Source organism: Equus quagga, chromosome 10 (genome assembly GCF_021613505.1).
Source record: "Equus quagga isolate Etosha38 chromosome 10, UCLA_HA_Equagga_1.0, whole genome shotgun sequence".
Lineage (NCBI taxonomy): Eukaryota > Metazoa > Chordata > Mammalia > Perissodactyla > Equidae > Equus > Equus quagga.
Window position 1 is genome coordinate 75,434,507 of NC_060276.1, and position 18,882 is coordinate 75,453,388.

General features: G+C 41.3%; 1 protein-coding gene across 7 annotated transcripts in view; it reads left to right on the top strand.

Annotated features, from left to right (window-relative positions):
• Positions 1-13,090, top strand: part of ARHGEF9 (Cdc42 guanine nucleotide exchange factor 9) — a 548,669-nt gene extending 535,579 nt beyond the window's left edge. For 4 of the 7 annotated variants that reach the window (XM_046672729.1, XM_046672732.1, XM_046672728.1 and 1 more), the window contains 2 exons: positions 3,150-3,309; positions 5,601-6,463. In XM_046672729.1, coding sequence (XP_046528685.1) covers positions 3,150-3,309; positions 5,601-5,718 — 278 coding nt within the window. In that variant the 3' untranslated portion in view covers positions 5,719-6,463. Of the gene's footprint in view, positions 1-3,149; positions 3,378-5,600; positions 6,464-12,716 lie in introns of those variants that run through there. The other 3 variants (XM_046672733.1, XM_046672730.1, XM_046672731.1) reach the window with 2 other exon arrangements.
• The last annotated feature ends 5,792 nt before the right edge of the window (positions 13,091-18,882 follow it).

Sequence of the window (18,882 nt, forward strand, 5' to 3'; positions counted from 1 at the left end):
TTGCAGATGACATGATTTTATATATAGAAAACCTTAAAGACTCTCCCAAGAAATATTAAAATAATAGAGGAATTCAGTAGTGTTTCAGGATATAAAATCAATATACAAAAATCAGTTGTGTTTCACTAACGATGAACATCCAAAAGAGAAATTAAGGAAACAATCCCGTTTGTAATAGCACAAAGTAGAATTAAATACTTAGGAATAAATTTAACCAAGGAAATTAAAGATCTGTACACTGAAACCTATTAGACGTTTATGAAAGAAATGAAAGTAGATACAAATAAATGGAAATGTATTTTGTGTTTATGAATTGAAGGAATTAACATGGTGAAAATGTCCGTAACACCCAAAGCCATCTCTAGATTCAGTGCAGTCCCTGTCTCAAATTCCATAGCATTTTTCATGAAAGTAGATAAAACAATCTTAAAAGTCATATGGAACCACAGAAGACCCCAAATAGCCAAAGGAATCCTGAGAAAGAAGAGCAAAGCTGTATCACACTTCCTGATTTCAAACTTTATTACAAACCTATAGTAATCAAACAGTATGATATGGGCACAAAAACCAACTTACAGACCAATGGAACAAAATTGAGAGCCAAATTATAAACCTGCCCTTACAGTCAACTAGCATTTGTCAGGAGGCCAAGAATATTCAGTGAGGAAAGGATAGTCTCTTCTATAACTGGTATTGGGAAAATTGGATATTCAGATGCAAAAGAATGTATTGGATCCCTGTCTTACATCACTCACAAAAATTAACTTGAAATGGATTGAAGACTTAAGTGTAAGACATAAAACTCCTAGAAGAAAACATAGGGAAGATACTTCTTGAAATTGGTCCTGGCAATGAGTTTTTGAATCTGACACCAAAAGCACAAACAACAGAAACAAAAATAAACAAGTGGGACCACATCAAACTAAAAAGCTTCAGCATAGCAAAAGAAACAGTCAACAGAATGAAAAGGCAACATATCGAATGGGTGAAAATATTTGCAAACCATGTATCTGATAAAGGGTTAATATTCAAAATATATAAGCAACTCTTACAACTCAGTAGCAAATAAACAAATAGTCCATTTAAAAAATGGACAAAGGATCTGAACAGACATTTTTCCAAATAAGACATACAAATGGATATATAAATGATGTATAAGTACAAGAAAAGGTGTTCAACATCACTAATCATCAGAGAAATGCAAATCAAAACCACAATGAGATACCATTTCATATCTGTTAGAGTAGCTTTCTCCAAAAGACAAGAGATAAGTGCTGGCAAGGATGTGGAGAGAAGAGGGAACCCTTGTGCACTGATGGTGTGAATGTAAATGGATAAGCCACTATGAAAACAGTATGGAGAGTCCTCAAAAAATTAAAAATAGAATTGCCATCTGATCCAGCAATCCCACTGCTGAGTATGCATGAGAAGGAAATGAAATCAGCATCTCAAAGAGATACCTGCACCTCCATGTTCATTGCAGCATTATTCACAGTAGGCGAGACATGGAAACAACCTACATGTCCTTTGGTGGATGAATGGATAAAATAAACATGGTGTATACATATACAGTGGAATGTCATTCAACCATAAAAAGAAGGAAATCTTGCCGTTAATGGAAACATGGATGCACTTTGAGAGCATTATGCTATGTGAAATGTCAGACAGAAAAATACAAATACTATGTGATTTTACTTTTATGTAGAATCTAAAAAAGGCAAACTTACAGAAACAGAAACTATGTTGGTGGTTGCCAGGGGCTGAGGTTGGGGGAAGTAGGGAGATGTTGGTCAAAGGGCACAAACTTCCAGCTATAAGATGAAGAAGTTCTGGGTATATAATGTACAGTGTGGTGATAATAGTTAATTATACTTTATTGTATACTTGAGAGTTGCTAAGAGAGTAGTTCTTAAATGCTCTTACCACAAAAAAAGGTAATTATGTGAGGTGATGGATATTCTAACTAACCTTATTGTGGTAATCATTTTGCAGTATATGCGTGCATCAAATCATCATATTGCACACCTTAAACTTACACAATGTTATATGTCAGCTATATCTCAATAAAGCAGGAAAACAAAAATAAGAACAAAAGCAAAACAAAGTACTGGCTTTTAGAAGAGAACCAGTTCTTTTCCACTGAAGTGCCGACGGCTGATGATGACTTAATATGATACTACTTCCAGGGTAATGGAATCAAGTCATCAAACAAAGGCAAACAAAGAAGGTGTAATCTTGAAATTTCAGGCACTGGCCGAAAGATGAGGAAGGTATTTGGGAGCAAGAGAGAGGTCTTCCTTGAATTCTGAATCATATGCTATATGCCTCAGCCTATTTTGTTCTGAAAATAGATTAGGATTAAACTTTAAGTTTAGGGCCCCTGGGTCCTGGAATCCTCTATTCATGCAAATTTTGCTTTAATAGGTGCAAACCCTCCTATGAAAGTTGAGAAGACATTGAAGCATTCTTTTTGAAAGATCATAAATATATTCCAAGTCTTCCTTGTGTTCCACGGATCATATCTTCCAGTGGTGAATTTGCTTTCTCCCTCAACTACCAATGTCGCTTCCCTATTAAATACGGTTTCATCACTCTCAACCTGGCGTAGAACACTGGATCACTTGTATGTTAGCTTTAAGAAAACCATTTCCCCCCAGAGACCTACCCTGAATTTGGTAGTTCTTGACCAGGCTCTTTTCACACTTCCATGGGGAGTTGAGGAGGAAGAAAACCAAAGTTGTTTGAAGTTAAATGGAGATTGTTTGGTTATTTGCAGGACCAAGCCCTGCATAATGGAGTATGGTCTCTTGGAAAGAGCTCTGAACTGAGAAGTCAAAGAATGTGGGTTATAGCCCTTGCCTTGTAACCTTGGGTATGACATTTCCCTTCAGGTTTCAGTGTCTTCATATGTAAAATGGCTGATGGCAACACCCCAAGTTTCTCAGTGATACCTGAGTAGATGGGAAAGCGTGTGTTATTGCACCATTCCAAAATCTGTTAAGGAATCTTTTGAATGATTTTCAGTTCCAGTTCACACTCTCTAAAATAGGCTTCATTGAATTGTCTGCCCAAAGTGGTCACTGGGTGATTTGAGAATCCCCTTGCTACTTAACTTATACCCTTTCCCTTTGATCTCCCATCTACTCTAGGTGTCAACTCTGCCCGCTCAGTTCCTCCTTCCTACCCACCACCGCAGGACCCGTTAAACCAGGGCCAGTACCTGGTCCCCGATGGCATCGCTCAGTCGCAAGTCTTTGAGTTCACCGAACCCAAGCGCAGCCAGTCACCATTCTGGCAAAACTTCAGCAGGTTAACCCCCTTCAAAAAATAATACCTATAGGGAGGCAGATAATTTTAAAATAAAGCAAATAAAATTATATTTATAGATGGACCTTTTTTCGGAGAAGCACTGTTGAAATTTATATATACACACACACACACACACACATATACATATATGTGTGTGTGTGTGTATATATATGTGGACATACACACACATACCCTTGAGTGTACACACACACACACACACACACACACACACACACACACACACACGGACCAAAAATGTTTTCTGTTGTTTTGGGGAAGTAAAATCTGTAGTTGGTAGGAGGAGGTACCAATGACTTCCAAAAAGGTGGACCCCTTCTTAAAAGCTTTCCGTTCTTACCTTGTCCCCCTCCCCTTTACTTTCAGAAATTGACATTTCTATTTGTTCCTTTTCTTGTTGAGATAATCTCTTTGCTCCCCTGTGAGTGATTCATTGACTTATTATTACCATAGATGTGTTTGTATTGTTTTTTTCTTTCCTGATGATACTGATCCTGGTGACTTTTGAATTTAATTTGATGTAGTGGAGTTTTGGAGTTTGGGAGTTTGGAATTTCTTTTCTTCCTCTTCCTTTTCACTGGGTAAAGGGATAATCCCCTTTCTCCTCTCCCTTAGCTGAACATCTGTGAGTATTTTTGCAGCCCTGCAGTTGCCCAAACCAGCCTTTTTCCTGCATCTTCTGTCCTCAGTCGTGCCAGTCTGGACATGATCTGTTGTGCCCTGTGACATAACTGCTCGATATTTCTATTGCTTTCACTGTATTTCAGGTGTTGTAGAGGGGTCAAAACCAAACAGAAGCAAGGGAGTGTCAGAGTATAATGATGCTGGAGAGCACCTTCAGGGAAAGTTCTGCATTTGGGCTTTTTTTCCCCCCTAGCACTGGGAGGTCCCATGTTGCAGCACTGTTGGGTCATGACAGTTTTGTATCTCAGGTTTAGTTTGGGCCAATTATTCTCTTCTTCAGGCCTCTTTGGTTATGGTGTTCCTTCTAGGCCTGTCCCTCCCCTAACCTAAAAGATCTCAACTGGAAGCAAAGAAGCTGAGATTCTGCCTCCTGGGGGAGGGATTCAACTGCCTCTAGCACCAAGTAGGGTTAACGCAGGGCTCCACACCACAATCGGTTCAGGAGCCTGGTCGTCCCAGCTTCAATCTGCAGATTGTTTAGGCAGCATTTATAGGAGTCAGTGGAGGGGTCAAGACAGAGCCCACCTGACCAAGATCATCAGCTGCCTTGAAATTATTGACCTGGGCAGGATTCAAGGCTGATAGTAACCTTTTATGGCAAAGAACAGGGATGGGCATGGAAAGAGACAGCCTTGGCCCAAGATATGTACCTGGAGTTCCTACCACTCAAGTTACATGAGACATCCCCCATTGTTAGCAGTTTGAATGGACAATCTTCTATGGCTTCTTCCTTCCCCCCTCCCTCTCTTCCTTCTTTTTCCTGCTCTCCTGGCACAGGAGAATTGCTGATATCAGCATAGTTAAAGTACTTCTGGCACTCAAATAAGGCCCTGTTTCCAACATTCTCCCATCCCAGGACATTTGAAGCAAGTAAGTGAGAAACCCAGGGGGGACTTTTTCCTGTGGAGAAAGGGTCTGAGGCAAAGATGCTACCATCAGACTCATTTTTAGCAGGCTTTACACTTAGGCAAAACTAACCTGTCCCACAAAGAGGCAGGCTCCCTATGGGTGTAGGAGTACCTGTTCCTCCTCCCTACATGGTCCCTGGGGTGGATAGACCTTGAATAGCAAGGAAAATGGAATACAAAGGAGTAAGGATGGGCCCTGCTATGGAGAGCCACTCTAGCAAAGAATCTGGAGATTGAGTCTGTCCTGGACCCCACAGGAGAAGACTTCATCATGGAAAGACCTCAGCTTACTGAGCAGCAGCCATGGCTGCATGGGGCTCTCAGCATAGCTGGCTTGATTGCTGCTCTATACCTTCTTATGTAAATCATGTCCTGCCCAACCTTGGAATTTTTCCTCGGTAGCAATCAAAATACAAGCTGTTTAACCTTCCATTCCACTACACCAAAATCAGACTTGTGAAGTAAGCCAAGGATAACCCTGAACTGAACAGAGGGCTGGAGCTTGGGACTGGCCACCACTGCTCAGCACATGACTCAGCTGCTTAAGCCCCCTTCACAAGGAACCTGGTACCCAGTGCCTACACTAAAATGTCCTCCTTGGCAAACAGAATGTGCTTCAGTGGCTATGTAGGCCTCCCTTGGGTATACATTATTTTCCTACTTTCCATTCCTCCCCACTAGGCTTGGCTTTAACATGTTTCTCCAGGGGATGGGGACACAGCAAGAGGGGATGCTTGGACAAGTCCCTGGACCTACAACATCTCTTGGCCAAGTTCCCTCGTCCTACCTGCTCCTCTAGGCCTTTGCCCAGAGCTCCAGGATCAGGGATATCACCTCTCACCACCCACTTCTCATCCACCCAACCCACTGGCCTCATCAATACCAACAACTTGTAAAAACAACAATAAAGCAGTTTGCCATTAGTTGGAGTGTTCCCCCAGCCTATGGCAGCAAAGAAGACCAGTGGCCAGCAGCACCGAGGGGAACCCCATTGCCTGGGCTCAAGATCCAAGCCTCTTCTGTGTCCCCACAGCAGTAATATCCCCAAGAACTTTGTAAATCTTCTCTGTTTCTGCATGGCCAGAGCTCCCCTTTCCTCAACTCAATGAGGCCTGGATTTGCTCTCCAAAAGGCTTTGCTAGTGTGTTCTATGGACCCTGCTGTGGGATGGTCCTAACACAGAAATCCAACTCCTCTTTCTCTCTCCCTCTCTCCCCTTCTCTCTATATATGTATATCTCTACTGGATTTATAAGGACAGCAACAAGACAGTTGTAACAATTCTAGTGTGAAGCCAAATAGTGATCTTTTAGTGCTTTGGGGATGGGGTGGGCTGGGGTAGATGGAAGGGCAACAGTGATTTTGATTACCCCTGCTGCTCTGCATTTGCCAGTTTATTATTTCGTTTCTTTTATCTGACTGTTTGACCCTGTCAAACAAGTGTCAAAGTTGTGTGTTTAAAAAAATGTTTAACAACAAAAATATGATGTTGTAATGACAGAAAGCCTTATGAAAATATTTATGGAGTTCAATAAAAGAAGTAAAAAGACACATCCAGGCATAACTCTTGTGCCATTTTGTGTGTGTGTGTGTGTGTGTGTGTATGTGTGTGTATGTGTATGTGTGTCTGTTTTATCAATTGCAAAATAAAGGGGATTTTCCTGGTGGGAAGCAGCTTACCCCAACCTAGTCTTGACCTGCCAGCCCTGTTGTTCCATTGCCCAGTATCCCATGGACTGTCCTTCCATGCCCTTTCTGGAATACTGGACGGCAAGAAGCAAGTTTGATCCTATAACCAGGGGCACTTCAAGTGTCTTTATGAATGAGGCTGTCCTTCCTGTCACCAGGCCCTTTGAGAAGACTTGAACACCCTTTCCTGACTTTGCTCCTTTTCCTTGCAGCTGCAAGTTCAGTACCTGCCCTTGGCACTCATGGGAGCTTAAAAGCTGCTTTTGGACCCAGCCAGAGGCCATGTCACTTAGGAATCCCACACCTCTAGTTCTTTCCTAATACTTCCAGTCTTATCTCCTCAGAGATAGACACATTCTTTATCCATCTCCCAAAGTGGCTAGAATGACCTTACTGGTTTTTTCATCATGATATAGCCTGCAAATAGATGCTCCTTGCTGCTCACGAGGCCCCCATGTGATGTCTTATGCTGCACATCAGAGATACAATAGTGGATCTGTTCTGCTACTGTTTCATCTGCTTTTCTCCAGAGAAACTAAGCGCTGACTCTAATAAAGTGATTATTTACTAAAAGGGTCTAAATAATTGTTCCAAGCTATAGAGTTGAGAGGAAGAACAGGTGTTGTGCCTCTGGGTTAGGGTATGAGCTCTTTTTGTCTAGGTCTTGAGGATGCCTTCCACCAAGATTTGGAGAAAGTGATGATCTAACCCTCCCCTTCAATAACCTTTACCATTTCTCGATTTCTTGGCTCTCTCCTCATTTAACCTCTGTTTTCTACTGTCCCCACCTTTTCCTTTTTCTATGGGGTCTACCATCTCTCTCCACCAAACTTAGAAGGCTCACTTCTCAGCAGTCCCTTCTGCATCTTGCCAATTCTCAGCCTCTTCAACTTCCAGAGGTGAATCTCAATTACCTCCTGCAGAGCAAGAGGGCTGCATCTGGTGTCAGTGCTCCATAATTACATTCTGAAGATCCTTGAGTGGAGAGAGAAAACAAATGGTGGGTGTCTTATACTCTGGGATGTAGCTGGTTCTCTCCTAAGGAACCTAAAATCAAACGTGTCTCATCACCAAAAGAATTATTTCTAAAAGCCCCATATGGTCCATATGATAAATCCATATTCTTTATTACCATAGAGAATGGCTCTACTACTTATAAACTTATTTGCTAAGAGAATTTACACACTTCCTGCCCTCAGTTTTATTACAAAGCACCTTATATTCACTGATAAGGGCCACTATATTCATTAATGAAAGTGCCACTTGCCTCTCTAATTACTAAGTTTTCAATTTGTCTTCTCTAATTACTAAGTTTCTCCCCTTGACTAGAGGCAGAAGAGGCAGTGGATGTTAATTATCATTTTCAGGAGGCCTTCAAAGATGTTTGCCACAGAGCCTTAGCCCATCCCAAGATCATTGTGTCAAGGATGATGGCTTCTTGCTCTACTTTCCTCAGGATCTTTTGGGGGACTCGGGTGGGGAGAGATGTCTTTGTGGTGTGCCCCAATGGCCAGAACTAGAATGGGGAGAGAAAAATCATCCCGGTTTCCAGGATGGCCAAAATGGCCTCTTGGTAGAACAAGTCATCTCTGACCTATCTCTATCCTGGGAAGGCTTCCACCAGGCCTAATGGAAGAGACTTATGGCTTGTCTAAATACAATAATTTCTCTTGTTTTCAATTACCTTATCATATATAGGGTGTCATTTAATCCTTATGACAACCATTTGGCAATGGGATTATTAACCCCATTTCACACAGGAGAAGCCAGCGGCTCATTTAAAGTGATTAGCCAAGGTTATCCAGCTTGTGAGTATTCTTCACCTATCCCCCAACCCCATTCGAACTGATCGCAGAGCCGCTCACTCTCAGAATGTGGGGTGGTGTGGGTTGGGGGGGTTGGAAGCAAGAATGTGGAATAAGCTGATACTAACATGTGAATGAGTATCACTCCCTGTACTCTCCTTGAGAGCCCTCTCTCTTAAATTCTCTAATCTAGGCATCCAACAGGTGACTACAGCTATAGGTCCTTTTGTCTCTAGTACCAAAAGCAAGTGGGAGGAGGACCAAGGTCTCTGCTGTGGACTTTGGCTTACTTCAGTGTTTCAGTCACTGAGCCCAGCACTGTGCTGCTTGGCCCACTTAGCTTTTGGACCCTTTGGAATATCCTTATTCATGTCGACCTGCTCACCCCTGGGTCCCAGAAACTTCTGTCCTGACCAGGATATGGGCCCAATGAGGTAGATCTTGCTTGCCCAGGCCTTTACCTGCCAGGCCCAAGATAACAAAATGAGACTTCCCAGCATTCCCCCAAGTCCCACCACCTGCAGGACAACAGGTCAGCCTGGCCATAGGTAGATTAGACCAGCTAGGTTTGCAACACAGTTGAAGAGGGATGTTTGGAGGTAAGATACATGTCCCCTGGAAGCACACTCTTTTGGTTCCATCTCTCCCATTTCTGTCTTGGGCTATGACATCCTTCTGTAGTAGGCTATGAATATCACATAGACACTGTTTTCTCATATAGTTGGGGAAGAGTAAAAGAGGGATGGTACATGGGCATACAGTGTTCTTCAGAAGCCTCTATTTTACTTAGTTCACCAATAAGTCATTTAACGCAGCTTCCTAGGTGAGGCTATGGCCATCTCCACAGTAGCCATGCCTCTCCACAGTCCTGCTGCCAACTAGCTGAATTAGATTTAGCCCAGATATCCTGAGTATGTAATCTGGGCCAGGCCTTGTGGTAGGTACACTAGGAATACCAAGATGACAAAAATAAAATTTCTATCCACAGTCACTCAGATTTTAGTGAGAACATATAAGCATGGGCCATAACAGGAATGGATAGGGGCCTAGAGGCACTCAGAGAATGGCGTAATTAAATCTGATTGAGGGAGATCTCTGTAATCAGGATAAGTTTGCTTATGCTGCAGCAACAGATATTCCCAAAATCTGAATGGTTTAACATACAAGAGTTTATTTCTTGCTCATGCAAATTCTGCTGTGGGGTCAGGTGACTCTCCAGGACAGTTATCCTCCATGTGATAATGCACAATCTGGGCTGTTTCTGCATTACTACATCTCTGTCTCAACATATACTTCTATAATCATCACAACTGGAGAGAGAGCCCTGAAGTGTTTCTTTCTTACAGTTAAATTCTCTAACCCTGCTTTGAGGCACATAGTTTCACCAACTTCAAGGGAATAGAAAACTGTAAAAGTTCTATAAGCTCAGAAGGGCGGGAGAACTAGATATGAGTGAACATTAGAAATCTCTACCAAAAAAGGAAAGGTTTGAACTTAGAAGGCAGAGAAAATTCTACCATGTTGTGCAGGTTAGAGTAACTGAGAAGTTAGAAGGAGTAGTCCACACAAGACCACCCTCTCTTCTGAAACCAATTTCAAGTCCAGGGCTCCCCAAGGCCACCCTTAGGTTTGATAATTCACTGGAAAGACTCGCAGAATTTACTGTTATATTCACAATTACAGTTTATGAAACCTAAAGGATATAGGCTAAAATCAGCCAAGGAAAGAAGCACAGGGCAGAGTCCAAGAAAGTACCAAATGGGGAGCTTCAGTTGTCCTCTCCCTGTGGAGTCAGGACAGTGTTACTTTTTCTGCATCAATATGCGACAATATGCGTGGAGTATTGCCAATCAGGGAAGCTCACCCAAGCTTCTAGAGATTTTATTGGGGCTCCATCTCTGCCCCTGTGACTAATCTCAGTCTCCAGTCACCTCAGGAGGTGAGCTGATGCTAGGTAACCAAGAGCCCTCACCCTAAATCACATTGTTAGACTATCAGGTGACCCAAGACTCCCAGACAAACAAAAACACTCCTATCATATGTGATATTCCAAGGGTTTAGAGATTGCCTCCCAGAAGCTGTGGGAAAAGGCCATACCTCTCTTTGGGCAAGGATAAATTCTTTCTACACACATGTGGAAAAGGCATGAGGAAGAGGGTGGGAAGATGAATAAAGAGTATTCCAAATGGAGAGAATAACGTGACTAAAATCCTGGTAGATTAGGTCAAATTGAGTAAAAGGCTCTGTATACCACTTCATAGTCATTTATTTATTAATCCAACAAATACTTACTTTCATACCTAACACTTCCAGGCTCTAGGATATAGAGGTGAACAAATTAGATACCCCTTCTACCTACATGGTGCTTATGGAGTGGTAAATCACCTTCAAGTACAAATTCCTCTGCAAGTGTGTGTTCTTGGGATAAGAGATGGGAGCTTCCAAGCTCTGGTAGCAAACCAACCACAAGTAGAGCTTCAGCCAGACCCCTCATAAATGTCTCCTGGTCAATGGATTCCATGCCCTCTGTCTCCTGTTCAGCCTTAGCTAAGCCAGCCCACACTCATTTCCAGCCCCATACTTGCAGATGTATATACTTTCCCCATTTCATAGATTAAACCACAGGACCAACTCAAAATCCTTTTGATTATTAATAAATACTAGCTAGCATCTATGGAGCACTTGCTAATGTGCCAAGCTCTGTGATAGGTTCTCACCATAACCCTAAGGGATAGGTATGTGTATTTTCCCCGTTTTACTGATGAGAAAGGAGAGGATCAGGGTCACAGAGTTAATGCATGAGCTGGGCTTAAAACTCAGATCTGCCCCATCTGAGGTTCTTACGGGACTGCCATCCATTCCTGTAGCAATATGGCACTAGATCAGACACCCAGGAACCGTTGAATATATTAGAGCTAATGATAATATTGAGGAGGATGAAAGCTAACATGTTGTAGCAGAGACTGTTTTTGTTTCATCCATCTCCTCTTACCATTTCTGTGCACAACAACCTGACTTTCAATATCCAGCACCTGCAACTTTGTTGGAAGGTTGCCTTCGGGCTGCCAGAACCCACTTTGTCCAGAATATAGCAGGCCAGAAGTGCCTAGGAATTATGGCCTTCCCTGGGAGTAACCCTTAACCAATGACTGATGGGAGAGTGGCATAAATATCCTGCTTCCCTTGCCCCTCAGGTGTGATAAATTCGAAAGTGTTTGACTTGAAAATTGAAAGTTTGAATTGAAAGTGTTTGACTTGAAAATTGAAAGTTTCCCCAGAGCTTCCCCAGAGATTAAGCTTCAGTTACCCACTGTAGTAGCTGGTTTAATAACACACCCCTTATTGGCTACCTTCACTTCCCTGTATCACTTCCCTACACCCCTCATATCAGAGGCTGTGCTTCTTGGGGAGATTCAGGTAAGACACAAGAATTAGTGCTCACTATGTGTTATGTGAAGTTTTATACATTCTCACTGTAACATTGGTACTTTTGTCAGTTAGGGATTCTGTCTGGCTGTATAAAACAGGAAGCCACAAATAAGGCATCCCCCTTCCTGGATCAGACTCAATAAGAGACAAATATTTAGACAAAAGGGAAGAAACAAATAATGGTATTTCGAGCAGCAGCTGAGAGAGTGACATAGCACCAGGAGGTCTTTCTTGGTGCCCCAGAAATCTCATTAGGGAAGTGGTTGTTTTGAGGCAGAGCAGTTCAGTAAAATTATTTTCAAATTGTAGGGTCACAATATCAGTTTAGTTGAGCATGACCAGCATTTTAAAAAATAATAGAATGCAATGGAATGGAATAGAAAAGAATAGAGTATTGCAGGTAGAAAACATATTTAGTGTTTTGAGTTTGAAAGGTATATGTACTGGGGTGCAATATTAAAGGTATTTCTTACTGTAGGTTGTCACAAAGAATGTTCCAGAAACACTGGTATAGAGCCAGACTTCCTGGGTTCAAATCCTAGCTTTATTGTTTTTTACCTATGTGACCTTGGGTAAGTTAGTCAACTACTCCATGCCTCAGTTTCCCTGTCTGTAAAATAAGGATTATAATAGTACTTATCTGTGACTGAAAAACTGTTGATTGCCTTTCTAGTATCCGTTTCTCCCTTCTTACTTGCAACTTGAGCCTCAATTTTGTTTGAGCCAACAATGTGCTCGTTTTTCCAGCCTGTTCTGCAGCAAGAGAAAGTCTGCTGGGAGGGGGCTGATTTTGAATAAATCTTTTGCTCTCTTGATAAAGGGAAGAAATATCGCTGGCACCAACATGTTTTATCTTCTTCCTATTTTGAGTGCAGATGTGATGCCTGGAGCTAGGGCAGCCATCTGTAACCATGAAGTAACAAGCATGAAGCTAAAGGTCTACATAACTAAGGATGGTAGCAAGGAAAGATGGGAAGAGACTGGGTCCCTGATGACATCACTAAACTACAGAAATAATCAGCAACTACCTATCTCTGGATTGTTGTGTGAAGAAAAGAAATTCCAATTTAAGTAGTCACAGTCAGATGAGTTTTACTTGAGGCCAAAAGAATTTTTGACCCTCATAGGGATGTGTTATGATGATAAAATAAATTAATGCATGTCGAGTACCTACAACAGTGATAACTCAATAAAATGAAGGCTATTATTACACTAAATCACTGTAAGGTTCAGAGAAGGGAAAGAGGGAAGGAGATTATCCCAGATCACAGTTCCCTCTTCTATAAACTGTAGGGAGGTGACTTAAAGGCTTCTAAAGCCCTGTCCAGTTCCCTCTGCCCTGAAAGCAAAGGCAGAATGGTCCAGAGGAATCTTGAAAGTTTTGCTTTGTCTTTTTTGGGCTCAGCATGTCCTCTGTGCTCACTGAGGCCAGAAGCCCAACACAGCTGAGACATGGGGTCTTTCCTGGCCTCTTCTGCTGTTCTCAGCTCTGTGGAATAAAAGACGCCCATCACATCTGTCTCTCACCTGGTCTTTATACCTGCCCAGAGAGACTGATACCATTCCCTTTACCTGTTAGGATGGATATGTCTATAAAATGGAAACCACTCTTATTATTTTATACGTAACCAGGCACTTCCCTTCCCCTGAGGAAAACCCTAATAGAAAGAGCTCATGCTTATAAACCCTAGAAGTCCCTTCTTCATCTTGCCTGCTCCTATCCTTTTCCCTACCCACATGAGAGACACAGGTCCAGCCCCTCTATTTCATAGAAGTACTGGACAACCTGGGATAAGACACTTCTGCTCCCACTCCAGGCCTGGGTGCCCCATCTGGGACTAGGCCAGTGATCAGAGTGAAGCACACAAGATCATCCATGGGGAGTACAGAAGAAAGTATTAGAACTTCTCTATTATCTAAAAAATAAGAAGTAACTTATTTAAGCTGTCTCAATATTAAATATGGATTGTCAGTAGTACATGATTGTAATTTATAATAAATACACCTATATTGGGAAGGTGTGCTCAGAAATGTTTTACTGATGGAGTGTGTGATCCAAAAAGTTGGCAGAGCACTAGTCCATATTTCTTTAAGATTTATTGAGCACTTACCATATATACAAGCCCTATTCTAATCACATTACATGTATTAACTCAATTTAATCCTCACAAAAGCCCTATGAGAAAAATTCCATTATTTAACCTTTTTTGTGTATGTGGTAACTAAGGCACATATAGATTAAGCAAATTGTCCAAGGTCATACAAGTAGTGAATAACAGAGCTTGGACTCAAGCCCAAGCCATCTGGCTATAGGGTTTGCACTTTTAACCACTTGGTTAAACTAGAAAGATTAGTCAATGAAAGCCAAAATCCAAATTTCTGCTATAAAATGGATGTGCTAATCTGAAATTATCATTTTTTGAGAAAGAATTGTTTTATTTCTGCCTGGCCATCTCTTCCTCCAAGAACTCTGGAGCCAGACTGCCTGGGTTCAAATCCCAGCTCCATCACCCATTTCCTAATCATGGGACCATAGGCAGATGGCATTCCCTCCCTGAGCCTCAGTTTCTTCATCTGTCAAATGAGAATAAGAGTAGATAGTAATTACCTCACAGAATAGTTGTAAGGAGTAAGTCAGTTTACTGCTAACACAGAAAACACTTACTACAATGTCTAGGACGTAGTAAGCACTCAAATTGTTAAAAGTGGACCCTCACAGTTCCTCAAAAAGTTTGACATAGAGTTACCATATGACCCAGTAGCAATTCCACCCCTAGATATATACCCAAAAGAAATGAAAATATGTCTACACAAAAACTTGTACATAAATGTTCATAGCGGGTTTACTGATAATTGCCAAAGGTGGAAACAACTGAAATATCCATCAGCTGATGAATGGATAAACAAAATGTAGTATCTTCCTACAATGGAATATTATTCAACCATAAAAAGAAATGAAAATACTGATATATGCTATAGCACAGATGAACCTTGAAAATATTATGCTATTGAAAGAAGCCAGACTCAAAAGGCTTTTGTATGATTGCAGTTATATTAAATGTTCAGAATAGGCAAATCCACAGAGACAAAAAGTAAATTACTGGTTGCCAGGGGCTGGGGAGTAGACAGAAAGTGACTGCTAATAGATCCAGGGTTTCTTTTTAGGGTGGTGAAAATGATCTAAAATTGATTGCTAGTGGTTGCACAGTTCTGTAAATATACTAAAAAGCACTGAATTGTATATTTTTTAAAGGTTGACTTTTATGTTATGTGAATTATATCACAATAAAGCTGTTACAAATAAAAGGAAGAGGGCCTTAATGCAACACTTTCCTGCTCCCATGCTCTTGAAGAATTCCCCAACATAGCTCTCCAAATTTGCCTCAAGGAGAAACCCCTGTGCCACTGCCCGACCCCCACGCTTAGATGAAAAAAAAATTCTCAACTACATAAGAATGACTTCCCCTTTCCTTCTGCTTGGCTCCCAACCTTCTCCCCATCAATTCTCTGTTGTCCTCCCTGCCAGCAGGAACCTATGGCCCCACCCCACTAGGTTTGTCCCTTGGAGAGATGTGAGGGTAGAAGAGGGGCTGCACAAGCCCAGCTTTCTGTTCAGAAAACAAATTGATTGATCTATACACTCACGCATTATCCTTCAGATATACATTTGGACCTTTCTAATTAAGTCAATTAAAAAAAAGATTATGGCATCTTATAGTGTTCTTTTAAGGTAAAGAATATTTGGCAGCTTTCTGTCAAAAAATATGGCAGGGACTCACCTGGTGGTGCAGCAGTTGAGTACACACATTCCACTTTGGCAGCTCGGGGGTTCGCTGGTTTGGATCCTGGATGCGGACCTACGCACCACTTGTCAAGCCATGCTGTGGCAGGCGTCCCACATACAAAGTAGAGGAAGATGGGCATGGATGTTAGCTCAGGGCCAGTCTTCCTCGGCAAAAAAGTGGAGGATTGGTGGCATATATTAGCTCAGGGCTAATCTTCCTCAAAAAAAAAAATATATATATATATATGGCAGCTATATATCATGAATTTTTTTCTGTTTCATTTACTGCATTTCGTTGACTTCCAAAATTCCTCAATAAAAAACCAAATTGATGTTTTTCAGTGTGGGAATTATATTCACTTTGCAAAGTCTGTTTACTGGTCATATGATCAATATATTTACCTCAGAAGCACTGATTGGTCATACAAACTCAAATATCTGAAAAAATGGGTCCCTTTTGAAAAACTCATTCGGGCCTTCTCTGAGTGGTTTGAGGTTAGCTGATGAGAAGTCCTGCTTTGATGAAGTTATTCAAATCTTCATGTTGTCACTATGGGAAAAAGAGCTCCCTCCACATGCTTTTTATAGGAAAATGGACACTTTGAACATGATGTTTACTTCCTTTGAAAAAACACCACATTTTGATAAGTGGAAATATTTTTTTCTGAAAAGAACCTGCTACTTTCATATTAGTTAAAAATGATTCAACATTCAGTTTCAGTGCCAGGGCATAAAGAGATTTTAGTGTCATGGTTGAAACCAGTGAACACAACAGATTGAGTGCTGAGTTAGTACACCTTGAACTAACTCAGAACTGTTTCTTTAATATGCTGTTTTCTTGTCTGGAAGCAAAAGATGGGCTTTTAAGAATAAAAAAGAGTATAAAACAGCTGATTTAAATGTAAAATAGAGGATTACCATCCATAAACTCTCATATTATGTCTATACTTTTTAGGCTGATAACATTTTTATCAGGTATATCTAGTATTTGTGTTGAAATCATTTGGCAAATTGGATCCTGCTACTGTTTCTTTGCCTCAGAACCACAGATCCTCTATTCCTGCAGGTAGAGACCTTAGCTTGCCTCAGTCACTGGGAAGGATGTCAGTCGCTCAGATGGGAATCCAGGAGTGAATGATAGGGCATTCATAGACAGTTGAACTGAGATATATTAATATTTAGTTTAGTAAAATGGTTAAGTTTGTACCTCTGGAGTCAGTGAGATCTGTGTTCTAACTCTGGTTCTGCCAACTGCTACCTGGGTAAGTCATTTAATCACTTGCTACCTAGTTTCATCAAAATCGGAATAAAAATCTTAGCCATCTTCCAGGATAACTACGAAGAATTAATTAGATAATTCTTGCCAAGTCCATAGCACAGTGCCTGGCACATGGGAAGAGTAAAGAAGGGCAACTGTTGTTATCATTACTGTTACTGCTATTGATACTACTACTTATTGAGGAAACCAGGGGATGGGATTTTGTGCACACTTGGACCACAGTGTCCAAGGAGAATGAATGCCCCCCTGGGGTCAGGTGTGGTGATGACAGTGGGAATTGAAGTAAACATGCCCTGGAAGGAAAGTGAAATAGAGGGGATAGATTTGGGCCCCTTGGTACAGCAAGTGCTTCCCTGCCAAGGCCTGTAATTATAGATTCTGGTTAGATTTTTATGAAGGGAGGTGGCTTTCCCTTATAACCTTCCTCATTTGTGTCTGCTTTCAGTTTATTTTTTTTCTTAAAATAGCTCAAAACAAGAACTTGCCCACATTTTAGAAAACAAATGAAATTCTAATGATATAACTTGAGGCCTCAAACAACAGTTGGGGGGAGAGATTTCGATTACTATGAAGTCAAAAGTAAGACTTCTGTTCCAAGATGACAAACTGAGCTCAAACATTTTTCTCTCCTACACTTTGCAAAGCTCAGTGAAATGACAAAAGCAGTATGAAAGGAAAAAAAAAAGTCTATAGCAATGCTAGACAACCAGGAAGGATACAGAGAACAAACCAGAAAGTTTGGGGAATTTTAGGAAGATAATAGGCCCATGGGATTGGACTGATGGAAACACCAAACAAAGCTGAGATATGGGAAATGCAGTTCAGTAGAAGTGGGACCTTCTTGGAAAGTGGTTACCCTGGTCTGCCCTACAGAGCTTACCTCTCCCTCAAATTCCAGCAGTAGGTAGGCACAATAGGGGGCTGTGAGGCTGTTGGAGGAATGTCAGGGCTTCATGAACCATGCCAATGCCCTGTTGGGTGAATAATGCATAGCTTCTGCAGCCACCTCCATGTTGTAGCTAGTGAGGACCTCTTTAAGACATTTAATGAAGAAGTCTCCAAATATCAGAGTCAGGGCCCCAAAGTAAAGAAGACCAGTGTCCTAGAGTCTTGCTAATGAAAGAGTGGTCTGTGGGCCAGTAGCATCAATATTATCTGGGAGCTTGCTAGAAACATAGAATCTCAAGTCTCATCTCACACCTACTGAACCAAAACTTGCATATTAACAAGATACTCAGGTGATTAATGTCCATGTTAAACTTGAGCACTGCTCTAGGTAACTTTGGTCCCCTCAAAAGGGAAGAGGTGGAAAAACAATGGCTCATTACAAATATAAAATTCTCTATTTTTCCTCCTGCCTCCTGTGAAGATAAGCCTATCTTATGGGCTTGTTCCTATCCACCCGTCACACCCATTCATAAAGCCTCACAGCTACCGTTTATTCCAGTGTTTCTCAACCCTATCTATTAGAATCATTTGGTATACTTTTGAAAAATGCCAGTGTCCAGCATCTACACTCACTGTGGCTCTACCTCACTTTCACCATCCGATTTCATGTGAGTCTATCTGATTGGTAGAACCCAAGTCACACCCAGACCACTGTTTGCAATGGGGTCTGTGGTAGAGGAAGGAATGGTTGAAGGAGTGTGGTATGGATGTTTAGCACCAATCCACCATAGCCATCACAAACAACAAAGAGAAAGCAGGAATGGCAATTTTGGTTCAGCAAAGAAGAATTCAAGTCACAAAGTAATAAATACATGGGCTATAAAGGGCTATCTTATGTTGACAAAAGATAAAGCCCATTGAAAAGAAATAATAGTCATGAAATTTATGTACTAAACATCACAGTACTATAGTATATAAAGCAAAAATGTTTTTCCAAAAGCAAGCTGACAAAGCCAAAATTAGAGTAGAAATGTTGACATGTTCCTTTCATAATTTGGCAGAGTAATCAGAAAAAATGAGTAAGGACATA